At 43.7% G+C, this 16,091-nt stretch overlaps 1 protein-coding gene across 1 annotated transcript in view; it reads left to right on the forward strand.

Moving 5' to 3' along the window:
- LOC114663936 (collagen alpha-6(VI) chain-like) overlaps window positions 1–16,091 on the forward strand; it is a 208,342-nt gene that overhangs the window by 146,109 nt on the left and 46,142 nt on the right. Inside the window, exons 24-29 of the mRNA XM_051936116.1 lie at window positions 72–134; window positions 217–279; window positions 9,265–9,327; window positions 11,522–11,572; window positions 11,693–11,728; window positions 11,815–11,877. Of these exons, the coding sequence (XP_051792076.1) occupies window positions 72–134; window positions 217–279; window positions 9,265–9,327; window positions 11,522–11,572; window positions 11,693–11,728; window positions 11,815–11,877 (339 nt within the window). The remainder of the gene's footprint in view (window positions 1–71; window positions 135–216; window positions 280–9,264; window positions 9,328–11,521; window positions 11,573–11,692; window positions 11,729–11,814; window positions 11,878–16,091) is intronic.

A 16,091-nucleotide genomic window follows, 5' to 3' on the forward strand; every position in this document is an offset into this window, starting at 1 on the left:
TCACAAAATTGTTTTCAACACCCCCGAATAAAAGATTGTGGTTTTGAAATGTAAATTTATTTTTGTTCCAGGGTCCTAAAGGCGACCAGGGGGAACCAGGACCACTTGGAGAGCCAGGACTCAAAGGACCCCAGGTTTGAGTTTTTGATTGTCTTTTGAGTTTTCTTTTATAAAATGTTTTTGTTCTGAATATGTAATAATGAAATATTTCTACAGAGTTCACGCGGGCCTGAAGGACCAAATGGCAGTCGAGGTAATGCGGGACAACGAGGACTGAAAGTAAGTTCACGACTAATATGCTCATTTCATCATCGCTTAGTGGTGCCCATTAAGAAAGCCATGTTGAATATGTGAAGGTTCTGTGGAAAAATAACACTGAAGCACACACCCTGCAGTTTTTACAAAAGGCAATCCTAGAAAGTCCCAAATAATGAAATTAAAAGCAAGAAAAGTGTAAAAAACAGAGCACGGGTTCAAGTAAATCCAGTAAATCACAGTAAACACAATAGTGAACAAGTTAAGATTTGAGGGTCCCGGATGTCCAGCTCTCTACCACACTGCTTTGTCACTCATTCCATGGGTCTGTGCTTCTTTGCATAAAGAAAACCTTTGTAACGTCTGTGTGAAATCTACCCTTAACAAATTACCAGCTGTAATTTATTTTAATGTAATAACCATGTTATGAACTAGAAAATCGAAAGAAAACAAAAATATTCATAATGCCTGATAGAGGGAGAAGTTGCAGTCAGACCCTGGCTAGTGATGAGAAGGGCCATGCAGAATCTTTATATACAAAAGGAGAATGCTCTGTTGCAAAAATAAGCTTTGAGGAGCTCAAAAGGCTAAGAAGGCAATTACTTCAAAAGACTATCCTAGAAAGTCCCAAGTAATGAAATTAAAGCAAGAAAAGTGAAAAAACAGCACAGGTTCAAAAAAATCCAGTAAATCACAATAAGCAGAGTAGCAATAATCACAAGAAAGAACTCGGCACCACCACGAGTGAATACAGAATGAACCACCAGCCCCGCCTTTAAAGGAATGGGGGCAGTCCCTTGAGAGTGGTGGCCCCGCCTCTTGGGGTTACCACCCACAAAACACTTGACACAAAATAAAAGACGCTTCAACGTAAAGAAACTAAATAACCATAATATTAACATAAACAATGAACAAGATAGACAGACGGTGGTGGGCTGGCGCCCTGCCCGGGGTTTGTTTCCTGCCTTGCGCCCTGTGTTCGCTGGGATTGGCTCCAGCAGACCCACGTGACCCTGTAGTTAGGATATAGCAGGTTGGATAATGGATGGATGGAAGATAGACAGAAAGAAGTCATTTTGAATACACTAGGTGGGAGTTTTGGTAAATTCTCCCTTGTGCTTAATTTGATTTATTGGATTTTTTTGACCTTCTGCACTTTCTTTTCACTTTGACAGAACAGCAAACCAAAAATGGAGAATTCCATTGGCATGTTGATGTTGGTCAGCAGAAGGGCTGAAGGAAGACGTTTTCAGCACTAGGGTTTTAGTACAAGCCCCTTTAGCAAGAAAACTGCATCCAGCAGGGGGCGCCCACTCCCTGGGAATAGGTCTGTTAGAGATGGCAGCCTTTATATATTATACTAGCCGTCCCCTGTGGCTTCGCCCGCATAGAAGTGAAACAGGACAGTGAGGAGGGTCCTGCCCGGCTCCCCACTCCTGACATCACACTTCCCCCTCCCCTTGACCCACTGCATCTCTCTCGGATTAGCATGAATATATCAATCTGGCAAGCGAACCATGATTCTTAGCACAATGACAGAAGTCGCAAAATCAACCGGAACCTTCAAGCAAATTCTAGAAAAAAACACGATCTAAATCCGTTAAGTCGTTCTTTCGATCATTAGCTAAGTAGATGTACGATACACCCCGAGGCTGACACGTGAGTGACAAGAGCCCCGTCCCCTCTGCCTGGCCCGTTGCGTCTCTCTTGGATTCGTGCAAATAAATCAGAAACGCAAGTGAACTATGAAACTTAGCGTGATGAGAGAAGTCGCAAAATCAACCGGAATGTTCAAGCAAATTCTAGAAAAAAATTCTAATTCCGTTAAGTCGATCTCTTGTGGAAAGCAGGCAGACAGACAGACATTGGAATTTAAATATACAGTTAGGTCCATAAATATTTGGACAGAGACAACTTTTTTCTCATTTTGGTTCTGTACATGACCACAATGAATTTGAAATAAAACAACTCCGATGCAGTTGAAGTTCAGACTTCCAGCTTTAATTCAGTGGGAGAACAAAATGATTGCATAAAAATGTGAGGCAACTAAAGCATTTTTTGTAACACAATCCCTTCATTTCAGGGGCTCAAAAGTAATTGGACAATTGACTCAAAGGCTATTTCATGGGCAGGTGTGGTCAAGTCCGTCGTTATGTCCTTATCAGTTAAGCAGATAAAAGGCCTGGAGTTGATTTGAGGTGTGCTGCTTGCATGTGGAAGATTTTGCTGTGAACAGACAACATGCGATTAAAGGAGCTCTCCATGCAGGTGAAAGAAGCCATCCTTAAGCTGCAAAAACAGAAAAAACCCATTGGAGAAATTGCTCCAATATTACGAGTGGCAAAATCTACAGTTTGGTCCATCCTGAGAAAGAAAGCAAGCACTGGTGAACTCAGCAACGCAAAAAGACCCGGACGTCCACGGAAGACAATAGTGGTGGATGATCGCAGAATCATTTCCATGGTGAAGAGAAACCCCTTCACAACAGCCAACCAAGTGAACAACACTCTCCAGGGGGTAGGCGGGCGTATCGATATCCAAGTCTACCATAAAGAGAAGACTGCATGAAAGTAAATACAGAGGGTGCACTGCAAGGTGCAAACTACTCATAAGCCTAAAGAATAGAAAGGCTAGATTGGACTTTGCTAAAGAACATCTGAAAAAGCCAGCACAGTTCTGGAAAAACATTCTTTGGACAGATGAAACCAAGATCAACCTCTACCAGAATGATGGCAAGAAAAAAGGATGGAGAAGGTGTGGAACAGATCATTATCCAAAGCATAGCATATCATCTGTAAAACACGGTGGAGGGAGGCAGTGTGATGGCTTGGGCGTACATGGCTGCCAGTGGCACTGGGACACTCGTGTTTATTGATGATGTGACACAGGACAGAAGCAGCCGAATGAATTCTGAGGTGTTCAGTGACATACTGTCTGCTCAAATCCAGCTAAATACAGCAGTCACATTGATTCATGATACAGATGGACAATGACCCAAAACATACAGCCAAAGCAACCCAGGAGTTTATTAAAGCAAAGAAGTGGAAAATTCTGGAATGGCCAAGTCAGTCACCTGATCTTAACCCAACTGACCAGGCATTTCACTTGTTGAAGACTAAACTTCAGACAGAAAGGCCCACAAACAAACAGCAACTGAAAGCCGCAGCAGTAAAGGCCTGGCAGAGCATTCAAAAGGAGGAAACCCAACATCTGGTGATGTCCAGGAGTTCAAGACTTCAGGCTGTCATTGCCAGCAAAGGGTTTTCAACCAAGTAGTAGAAATGAACATTTGATTTCCAGTTATTCAATTTGTCCAATTACTTTTGAGCCCCTGAAATGAAGGGATTGTGTTAATAAAATGCTTTAGTTGCCTCACATTTTTATGTAATCGTTTTGTTCACCCCACTGAATTAAAGCTGAAAGTCTGCACTTCAACTGCATCGGAGTTGTTTCATTTACAATTCATTGTGGTAATGTACAGAACCAAAATTAGACAAAAGTTGTCTCTGTCTAAATATTTATGGACCTAACTGTATATATATGTATATAGATATCTGACCCTAATGGAATGGTGGTGGTCAAAAAAGGAAGAAAGAATCAGTAACACTAAAGGAAGACCATCCTTAGCTTGTCTTTAACACTCACAATAATCTAATACTTGAAGGAGAGCTACTTGTGAAAGTGTGATGCATTCGGGGGGTTCCTGCAGCTGGCGCTTGGCTAACTTCGAGAGTGCAGGAAGGCATTTTGTCCTTGGCATGAGTAGCTACGATGTCCTCCATCCGTCCGAAGGTGAGGCTCTGTGCAGTTGTCCGTACTTTTATGCCTTCTATTAGAACATGCACCCTCCAAACATGGGTGCAATTTTTTTGCTAGCATAGTATGAATTGAAAACAGCACCTCTTCCTCTATCTGTTCACTGCTCTGATCACTCATGGCCCCCGTCTGAACGTGATGAGTCAGGTCCACTTCAATCAACCAAAATCCCTGCCTGAAGGTCCAATCCCCTGGACTCTAAATGGCCGACAGAGGCCCCTGGCCATATGCTCATCATCACCATTGTCACGTTTAAGTAGCCTGCAAGTGTCACCTTCCACAAGTTTCATCTCATCTGCCTGTCAGATTCACCCTGTCAGCTGGTTTGTGTGACTTCAGCAAATACCAATTGTGATGGAACCAGGGACATCAGTGAGCCCAAACCCCCAACACGATCACACCAAGGCAGTCTTAGGTTCAAATAATGGAATGTTTTATTCACCAAATTGCCTCCAAAAGTAACACGAGCTCAGGTACAAAACACAATCTCTCCACCATTCTCTCCCACTACTTTACTGCCCTCCTCCAGTCGAGTGTTGCCTTCCTTCCTCCGGGCTCCAACTCGCCTGGATCAGGGAGGGCCGTCCCTTTTATCGAGGACTCGGGGGCTACTGCCTGATTGAAGTACTTCCGGGTCATACGGAAGTCCAAAGGAGCACATCTCCTTGCGGCACCCCCTTGCGGCACCCACGGACCCCTTGCAGGATTGTGCTGCCAGACTACAACTTCTGGCATTCCCTGCTAGTTCCTGAATGGGCATCGACACAAAGGACTACCTGGGGGGAATAAACAACCCCCCCAGAGACAGTTCTTCCCTGTCCTTCTCTTTACTCCTATCTAGGGAAGGTACCAGAACCACGTCCAGCTGGGATATCCATCCATCGCTTAGGGCAACCTTGACCGGGTGCGAACTCCTTCCTTCTCTTGGCTGGGATGCCTTTCTGTATTCTCGGGGCCTCCCATCCGGGTAAGGGATGTTCTGGACTTCCTGCTGGGATGCCTGTCCATCCCATGTGCCTCCAATACCGTTTTAAATAAAATAACGTGTATGGAATAACCGTCACAGATCACAGTGGCACACTCAAGAGCACAGGCTACAGAAACTTTGTATCTTTATACCGATACCAGGATGATACAATTATAAATATAAAAAAATAATAAGGAGAAGGGGCAGCCAGCCGCACTCCTCTATTGACCTTACACCGCACAGACCATAAAACACACTCGAGGTACAAAAGAAATCGATACGATAGCAGTATATGTTTGAGGTCCATGAATGAAAATGAAATCAATGACAGTACAACAAATACCCATTGAGCGACGCCCTCCACGATACTTAACACATACGAAAAGACCCCATAAGTACAGCAAACCATCCATGAAAACTGAGGAACAAGTGACGTAACGGAAATTAAAAAAGGAAAAAGTGTGGAAAGTCCACAGGGAAGCAAAATTCTTCGAAAATCATTTGACTGGAGTAACGGAGAAGTCTACACTGTGTGACGATATCCACCAAAGTTCATTAAGGGGTCTGGGTTAGTGTAGTGGGGCTCAGATAATAAGAAGAGACAAACCACCAATGGTGGGAAGTCCAATCAGTCAGTTGAACTTAAGAAGTTCTCCTTTGTTCTGACAGCATTAAGCAGTTGCTTTAAATGCTCTATGCAGGGCATGGACCTCCATGGTCCTCCATGGAGAGGAAGCAATAGAAGCATCTCACCATTGACAGCCAGGATCTGCAGGGGGCTTGGATGGGGCAAACCCCTCATGAGAAAGCCAGAAGTCCGATCAGTGAGTTGAGCTTAAGACGTTCTCCTTTGCTTGGACTGGCTTAGACAGTTGCTTTAAATGCTCGGTGCAGGCACTGAGCTGAGTGCGCCACTATGGAGAGGGAGCAGTAGAAACCTCTCACCACATCTCACCATTGACAACCAGGGTATGCAGGGGGCTTGTCTGGGACAAGCCCCTCATGAAGGAGCCAGAAGTCCGATCAGTTACTGTACATGAGCCTAAGACGTTCTCCTTCGCTTGGACTGGCTTAGACAGATGTTTTTAAAAGTTCTACGTAGGTAATGGACCTGAGGGAACCTCCATGGAGAGGGACAAAGTTGAAGCATCACACCACTGATTATCAGATTTTGCAGGGGGGGCCCAGATGGGAGAATATCAATCAGGGCCGTGAATTAAAGAAGTTCTCCTTTGCTTGGACTGGCTTAGGCAGTTGCTTTAAATGTTCTTGAGCTGGCATTGAGCTGAGTGCACCACCATGGAGAGGGAGCAGTAGAAACATCTCACCACATCTCACCGTTGACAACCAGGGACAAGGGACAAGCCCCTTATGAAGGAGCCAGAAGTCTGATCAGTTACTGTACATGAGCCTAAGACGTTCTCCTTCGCTTGGACTGGCTTAGACAGATGTTTTTAAAAGTTCTACATAGGTAATGGACCTGAGGGAACCTCCATGGAGAGGGACAAAGTTGAAGCATCACACCACTGATTATCAGATTTTGCAGGGGGGCCCAGATGGGAGAATATCAATCAGGGCCGTGAATTAAAGAAGTTCTCCTTTGCTTGGACTGGCTTAGGCAGTTGCTTTAAATGTTCTTGAGCTGGCATTGAGCTGAGTGCACCACCATGGAGAGGGAGCAGTAGAAACATCTCACCACATCTCACCGTTGACAACCAGGGACAAGGGACAAGCCCCTTATGAAGGAGCCAGAAGTCTGATCAGTTACTGTACATGAGCCTAAGATGTTCTCCTTTGGCTTAGACACATTTTTTTAAACGTTCTACGTAGGTAATGGACCTGAATGAACCTCCATGGAGAGGGACAAAGTTGAAGCATCACACCATTGATTACCAAATTTTGCAGGGGGGCACAGATAGGAGAATTTCAATCAGGGCTGTGAATTGAAGACGTTCTCCTTTGCTTGGACTGTCTTAGGCAGTTGCTTTAAATGCTCTGTGCAGGCATAGACACCAGACTGGTTCTCTATGGAGAGGGAGAGAGCAGTAGGAGCATCTCACCATTGACAGCCTGGTTCTACGGGGGTCTTAGAAGGGACAAGCCCCTCATGAAAAAGCCAGAAGTCCAATCAGTGAATTGAGCTTAAGAAGTTCTCCTTTGCTTGGACTGGCTTAGGCAGTTGCTTTAAATGCTCTGTGCAGGCATTGACCTGAGTGCGCCACCATGGAGAGGGAGCAGTAGAAACATCTCACCATTGACAGCCAGATTCTGCAGGGGGCTCAGATGAGGCAAACCCATCATGAAGAAGCCAGGAGTCCAATAGTTACATGAGCCTAAGAAGTTCTCCTTTGCTTGGACTGGCTTAGGCAGTTGCTTTAAATGTTCTTGAGCTGGCATTGACCTGAGTGCACCACCATGGGGAGGAAGCAGTAGCAACATCTCGCCATTGACAGCCAGATTGTGCAGGGGGCTCAGATGGGACAAGGCCATTATGAAGAAGCCAGATGTCTGATCAGTTACATGAGCCTAAGAAGTTCTCCTTTGCTTGGACTGGTTTAGACGGATGCTTTAAACATCCTAAGCAGGAAAGTCAACTACAGTGAGCCTTAATGGAGAAGGACAAAGAGAAACATCTCACCATTGATGACCAAATTTGCAGGGGACTCAGACGGGAGAAATCCAATCATGTCCATGAATTGAAGAAGTTCTCCTTTGCTTGGACTGGCTTAGGCAGTTGTTTTAAATATTCTTGCGCTGGCATGGACACTGGAGTGCTTCTCCATGGAGAGGGAGCAGTAGAAACATCTCACCATTGACAGCCAGGTTCTGTAGGGGGCTCATGACAAACCCACCATGAAGAAGCCAGAAGCCCAATTAGTTACATGATCTTAAGAAGTTTTAGGGTCTTCCTTCCTGCACAACCACAATCCCATAATAGAAATAAGGAACACTTTGTTTAGCTCGGTGTCATTTCTGTGCTTGCCTTACTGTTAACTTGAAAAGTGGGCATAGAAGCGGTTTACATTCTTTAATTATTATTCGTAATTTACCCAGAAGAACATCTGTGGTCACATTTTCCAAAGAACCACTGCATGGCGTCCAGCTGCCTGTCATTGTTCATCTAATTTATTTAAGTGATTCAAGAGATTTAGCATGACAGTTGGCTTGAAAACTGAAGGCATGAAACTCAGGGGAAGACGTCGGACGTCACTCACACACTGCTATCTGAACGTCTCACAGACTGGTGGGGTGTCCTGATGGTCTGCTAGGCTTCTCAAACACCAGTCGCTGTGTGTAACGTCAGTGGAATGATAACACATGGCAGACCAGGCGTGAACTGAACAAGAAAAAGGGAAACCGTGGGCTACGTTCTCAAATGCTCAGTCCAGTTCATGGTCACAGGGCTCAGCCGATGAACTCACAAGGACATCAGAGGACTAGGATATTGGGGGCTGAAAATAGTCCACACAGCCTCACCACTTCAACGTGGCTCAAAAAAGAAAAGTCTCAAGTTAAGGATTCGGAATGCCCTTCATCATCTTGGCAGTTGTTGTGGTAACATTCAAAAGGAAGGCCAAAACTGACAAGAGGCCCTCCCAGAACAGGCTACAATGGGTGCCACGTGGTCCTCAGAATTGGATCACAGGCACATTGAGGCTGACACTGTAAAATGGCCACCTCAGTGACCACAGCACCCTGCAGCGTCAATGAGGGCCAGGAGTGTTCAGTCAGACAAACAGAGCAGCCGTTTGGGAGTTCAATCAGGACGTCAACCCTCGGTGGTGGTCTAGGATGGTCCACAGGAGTGACTTTGGCTTCATTAAGGACTCCATTAACAGCTATTAATAAAGTGTCTATGTATTTGAGACAAAACACCAAGTTAGCTTTAAATTGTTATGATTACTGCATTAGTGTATTACATGTAGTATGAAGGGAGTCATATAAGTACAGAGATGGGATGATAAGATGAGGGTCTGCACAGTCCATTTAACAGATCAGTGTCGACCGTACTTAGCATTGCAGCAAAGTTAAGGGCACAACAACCCCATTGAAATCTCTGCGCCCTCCATGTTTGTGTCCTAGGGGTGGGTCACTCTTAAAAAATACACAACTGCTGATGAAACTCAGTTTTCTAAGTGGGCATCAACATGTCCACCTCCTTTAGAAGACATGTCGCCATACTGGCTGTTTAAATCACTTGCTGTCTTGTCCTCTTTTCTAAAAAGGGTGAACCTGGCATTCCCGGTCTCAAAGGTGCACCTGGGACAGCTGGACGCCGAGGAGTTCAGGTGAGACTTTGAGCATTCAGTTTTCATTTTCTGATTTCACATCTCTGTGTAGATTGAGGTTATTTGTTAAAATGTGATTGATAGATAGATAGATGTGAAAGGCACTATATAATAATGATAGATAGATAGATAGATGTGAAAGGCACTATATAATAATGATAGATAGATAGATAGACGGCCGCCGGGTCCCTTGCCCAGCAGGGATGCCCCTTCGATGTGTATTCAGGGGGAGCAGCCCTGGATGGTGCTGTACCTCACCCTGGATGCTGGATGGCCACCCCCTGGGTTGGAGCGGTGCCTCAGTTTCTTGCAGGGCTTCATGGGAAATGGAGTTCTCCACAGCCCTGTTGGGGTCTGGGGTGGCTGCCAGGGGGCACGGCATGGGTCCCTGAGCCCAGCTGGACTAATCTTCAGCCCCACTCGGGAGTGCAATTGGAAACAGGTGATCAAGCACATGGAGCACTTCTGGGTGGGCCATAAAAGGAACCAGCAACCACCACTCAGTGGCCAGAGTTGGGTGGAGGTGGACAAAACTTGCTGAGGAGGAGGAGTGGTGGTGGAAGACAGGAGAGAAAGAGTGCTTAGTGTACTGTGCTTCATTTGGGACTGTGTTGTGGCTGGAGGGATTACGGAGAAGACGTACCCTCCAGCTGAAGAAAAATAAAAAGTCTTTTCATTTTATACGTGCCTCCTGTGTTCAATCTGTGTCAGGTCAGGCGCTATATAGTGCCATTAGATAGATAGATAGATAGATGTGAAAGGCACTATATAATAGATAGATAGATAGATAGATAGATGTGAAAGGCACTATATAATATCTATCTATCTATCTATCTATCTATCTATCTATCTATCTATCTATCTATCTATCTATCTATCTATCTATCTATCTATCTAATTCTGTCAACTACTCTATCTATCTAATCCTGCTAACTATGCTATCTATCTATCATATAGTACCTTTCACATCTATCTAAACCTGTCATCTACACCATTTATCAGTCATATAGTACCTTTCACATCTATCTATCTATCTATCTATCTATCTATCTATCTATCTATCTATCTATCTATCTATCTATCTATCTATCTATCTATCTATCTATCTATCTATCTATCTATCTATCATCATTATATAGTGCCTTTCATATCTATCTATCTATCTATCTATCTATCTATCTATCTATCTATCTATCTATCTATCTATCTATCTATCTATCTATCTATCTATCATTATTATATAGTGCCTTTCATATCTATCTATCTATCTATCTATCTATCTATCTATCTATCTATCTATCTATCTATCTATCTATCTATCTATCTATCTATCTATCTATCTATCTATCTATCTATCTATCATTATTATATAGTGCCTTTCACATTTATCTATCTACCTACCTTAAAGCGCCTTTCCCATCTCTTTTCATATCCATTGTATTATACAGCACTTTTCCTCTCGCCGTATCAGTCATATCAGTTTGTAGGGTCCTCATTGTCTTATGTGTATTCTATGCCTGCTGGATTTATTTTGGGCTGATCCCACACACCATGTAGAAGCCCTTGATTCCCACATTGATATCTTCCTCTAGTGGCCCCAGATGCTTTTCCAAGACAGGACCACCACAGACTAAGCCTGATGGAACCCCCACAAGCTGTCTTCTCAAAGCTCCTCCTCTCTGCCTTCTATTGGCTGACATACTATAGAAGGTTCTCACTGCCTTTCATTTCACTAGGCATGTAGACCCCCTTAGCACCCCTTGTTGGATACACATGGTGGTCTCTCCTTGCCTTTGTTTTGTATCACATTAGTACAATATTGGAGGTAAAGTGATCCATTTAGAAAGTCTGCAGTAGAGGCTGGACCTGTCACCTTGTCACTTTTTAGGGTACTGTCCCCTAGCACAGTTACATTGCTGTATTACTGAGATGTGCCCAGGGTCCTGTTTATAGATTCCATCAGCAGTGTGGTGCAGGGTCTCTGTCACTAGGGGGCCCCCCACCTTCTTTCTGTTTCATCCATGAATCCTAAGTTTTGTAAAGTGCCCCATGACAGGAGCTATAAAAAATAAATGGTTGATTAATTTTATTGTGTGCCTTTAAAGCAGATGTGGTTACATTGTTGTGAAGTGTTAAAACAATAACTATGAAGGCCGTTTTTATGACTAATATGTTAATGTGTCTCACAAAACAGGGTGAAGATGGCTCTGATGGATATGGAGAGAAAGGCATAAAGGGAAAAAAAGTAACTGCTGTTCAAATGGAGCTCTTCTTTTCCTTTTTATTTTTTTACAAGCATTAAAACAGGAGAAGGACGATTGACTGACAATGTGCTCTTTGCTCTTTTGTGTTCCTCCATGGACAGGGAGACCCCGGGTTTCCAGGGCTGCTGGGGCTGCAGGTGCGTAACGCCTCGCATGGAGCTGTCTGTCTGCTCTGTGCGTCTCAGCTGACGTATAATGGATGTACTTGATGTCTTTTTTAAAGGGAAGTGATGGTGAACCAGGTGATCCAGGAGATAACGGGCCGAAGGGGAATCGAGGAAAGAGGGTGAGATGAGAAGTGTGGTGTGTGAGTGAGAGACGAGCCCGCGGTTAAAGCACCTGGGGGTCCGGTGACCATCCTCAGGGTTTTGTGCCAGCTGGAAATCAACACATGATTTTATCATCAACTGAAGAGCGGTGGGAGAGTGTAAAGCGGCCTTGAGTCAGAGGCACCCTCTACGGTGGTCCCATTGCACGAAAATATCCAAACGGGTGCAAAACTCAAAACTTTGATCTGCGTGTTTACAGAAAAAACAGGCGGGTGAAGGGTACTCACTTTGAATTAATCGATAACATAGAATCAAATAATTCAGGCATTATTATACATATATATAATTATACTTATTAAACATAATCGTTCAAATTATATAACATTGTACTCTTTGAAAGCACAAGCAGGACAACCTAGAAAAAATGGAGAATCAAACTAAGATGATACATTCGAGATTTATAAGTGAATACAAATTTTGTGATTCAGTCGCGGGTAAGCAAAACAACTGGATGAGAATCGAGCGCCTCGTTCTCTGATAATGATTTGGTTCGCTGATCTAGCGAATGAAATTATATGACTCGTGTGCGGTGATGACTCGGTACGCAAAACAAATGAATGAGAATCATGCGACTCGTTCTCAGGTAATGATTTGGTTCGCTGATCTAGCGAATGAAATTATATGACTCGTGTGCGGTGATGACTCGGTACGCAAAACAAATGAACAAGAATTGTGCGACTCGTTAGCGGGTAATAACTCAGTACGTGAAACAAATGAATGAGAATCGTGCGACTCGTTCTCAGGTAATGATTCAGTTACATTTGCATTCCTTTTACTTATTTGGCTGACGCCTTTATCTAAGGAGATGTACAGCAGTTATGATACAGTTGGTTCCATTTCTTTTGCTTTTCCAATTGGAGCACAGGCAGGTCAGGTGACCTGCTCATGGTCACACAGTGTCAGTAGTGGGATTTGAGCCCACGACCTCCAGGTTTGAAGCCTAAAGCCTTATTCACGACATCATACTGCCAGTTCACATACTGTATCTATCGAATGAGAATCATGTGGCTTATTCTCATCCAAAGCAACTTGCAGCATTTATGATACAATTGATTGCATTTCTTTTGGTCTTCCAATTGGAGCACAGGCAGGTCAGGTGACTTGCTCAGGGTCACACAGTGTCAGTAGTGGGATCTGAGCCCACGACCTCCGGGTTTGAAGCCTAAAGCCTTAACCACAACACCACACTGCCAGTTCACATATCTAATGAACGAGAATCATGTGACTCAATTTCAGGTAATCACTCAGTATGTGAAATAAATGAATGAGGATTGTGTGACTCGTTCTCAGGTAATGATTCAGTTTGGACTTGAAAGAGTCAACGAGTGTAACTGGGGCTCCTCTTTAAACCCCCAGCTGCCTGACTAGGTGGTCCTGCTGGTCCTTTGGCTCTACATGTAGGAGACAGTCCAGATAACAGACAGAACTGCATTAATTAAAAGTTTAGTACAAAATTACAAAATAAACAATAAACAAGACACCAAAATAAAATCATAATATCTCTCTATATCCATCCATCCATTTTCCAACCCGCTGAATCCGAACACAGGGTCACGGGGGTCTTCTGGAGCCAATCCCAGGGCACAAGGCAGGAACCAATCCCGGGCAGGGTGCCAACCCACCGCAGGACACACACAAACACACCCACACACCAAGCACACACTAGGGCCAATTTAGAATCGCCAATCCACCTAACCTGCATGTCTTTGGACTGTGGGAGGAAACCGGAGCGCCCAGAGGAAACCCACGCAGACACGGGGAGAACATGCAAACTCCACGCAGGGTGGACCCGGGAATCGAACCCAGGTCCCTAGATCTCCCAACTGTGAGGCAGCAGCGCTACCCACTGCGCCACCGTGCCGCCCCTATACTGTATTATGCCATACTATATTATACTATACACTATACTATACCCTATGTACTATACTATATTATACTATACACTATGTGCTACGCTATACTATACAATACAATACACTATGTACTATGTTATACTATACTATACAATACTATACTCTATGTACTATGCTATATTATCCTATACACTATGTACTATACTATACACTACAGTGCATCCGGAAAGTATTCACAGCACATCACTTTTTCCACATTTTGTTATGTTACAGCCTTATTCCAAAATGGATTCAATTCATTTTTTTCCTCAGAATTCTACACACAACACCCCATAATGAAAACGTGAAAAAAGTTTACTTGAGGTTTTTGCAAATTTATTAAAAATAAAAAAATGAGAAATCCCATGTCCATAAGTATTCACAGCCTTTGCTCAATACTTTGGTGATGCACCTTTGGCAGCAATTCCAGCCTCAAGTCTTTTTGAATATGATGCCACAAGCTTGGCACACCTATCCTTGGCCAGTTTGGCCCATTCCTCTTCGCAGCACCTCTCAAGCTCCATCAGGTTGGATGGGAAGCGTCGGTGCACAGCCATTTTAAGATCTCTCCAGAGATGTTCAATCGGATTCAAGTCTGGGCTCTGGCTGGGCCACTGAAGGACATTCACAGAGTTGTCCTGAAGCCACTCCTTTGATATCTTGGCTGTGTGCTTAGGGTCGTTGTCCTGCTGAAAGAAGAACCGTCGCCCCAGTCTGAGTTCAAGAGCGCTCTGGAGCAGGTTTTCATCCAGGATGTCTCTGTACATTGCTGCAGTCATCTTTCCCTTTATCCTGACTAGTCTCCCAGTCCCCCACAGCATGATGCTGCCACCACCATGCTTCACTGTAGGGATGGTGCCAGGTTTCCCCCAAATGTGACACCTGGCATTCACACCAAAGAGTTCAATCTTTGTCTCATCAGACCAGAGAATGTTCTTTCTCATGGTCTGAGAGTCCTTCAGGTGCCTTTTGGCAAACTCCAGGCGGGCTGCCATGTGCCTTTAACTAAGGAGTGGCTTCCGTCTGGCCACTCTACCATACAGACCTGATTGGTGGATTGCTGCAGAGATGGTTGTCCTTCTGGAAGGTTCTCCTCTCTCCACAGAGGACCTCAGGAGCTCTGACAGAGTGACCATCAGGTTCTTGGTCACCTCCCTGACTAAGGCCCTTCTCCCCCAGTCGCTCAGTTTAGATGGCCGGCCAGCTCTAGGAAGAGTCCTGGTGGTTTCGAACCTCTTCCACTTACGGATGATGGAGGCCACTGTGCTCATTGGGACCTTCAAAGCAGCAGACATTTTTCTGTAACCTTCCCCAGATTTGTGCCTCGAGACAATCCTGTCTCGGAGGTCTACAGACAATTCCTTTGACTTCATGCTTGGTTTGTGCTCTGACATGAACTGTCAACTGTGGGACCTTCTATAGACAGGTGTGTGCCTTTCCAAATCAGGTCCAGTCAACTGAATTTACCACAGGTGGACTCCAATGAAGCTGCACAAACATCTCAAGGATGATCAGGGGAAACAGGAGGCACCTGAGCTCAATTTTGAGCTTCATGGCAAAGGCTGTGAATACTTATGTACATGTGCTTTCTCAATTTTTTTATTTTTAATAAATTTGCAAAAATCTCAAGTAAACTTTTTTCACGTTGTCATTATGGGGTGTTGTGTGTAGAATTCTGAGGAAAAAAATGAATTTAGTCCATTTTGGAATAAGGCTGTAACATAACAAAATGTGAAAAAAGTGATGAAGCGCTGGGAATACTTTCCGGATGCACTGTATCTACTATACTATACTCTACTATACACCATGTGCTATACTATACTATACAATACTATACACAATGTACTATACTATACAATACTTTACAATATTATACACTATGAACAATGCTATACTATACAATACTTTACACTATGTACTGTGTATACTATACAATACTATACTCTATGTACTATGCTATACTATACTCTACTATACACTTTGTACTATGCTACACTATACAATACACTACATACTATACACTATATACTATGCTGTACTCTACTATACACTATGTACTATACTATACAATACTATGCACTATGTACTATGGTATACTATACTATACCATACACTATGTACTGTACTATACTATGCAATACTATACAATACAATATTATAATACACTATGAACAATGCTATACTATACAATACTTTACACTATGTACTATGTATACTATACAATACTATACTCTATGTACTATGCTATACTATACTCTACTATACTATACCCTTTGTAC

This window comes from Erpetoichthys calabaricus, chromosome 13, assembly GCF_900747795.2.
Source record: "Erpetoichthys calabaricus chromosome 13, fErpCal1.3, whole genome shotgun sequence".
In the NCBI taxonomy this organism is placed as follows: Eukaryota; Metazoa; Chordata; class Cladistia; order Polypteriformes; family Polypteridae; genus Erpetoichthys; species Erpetoichthys calabaricus.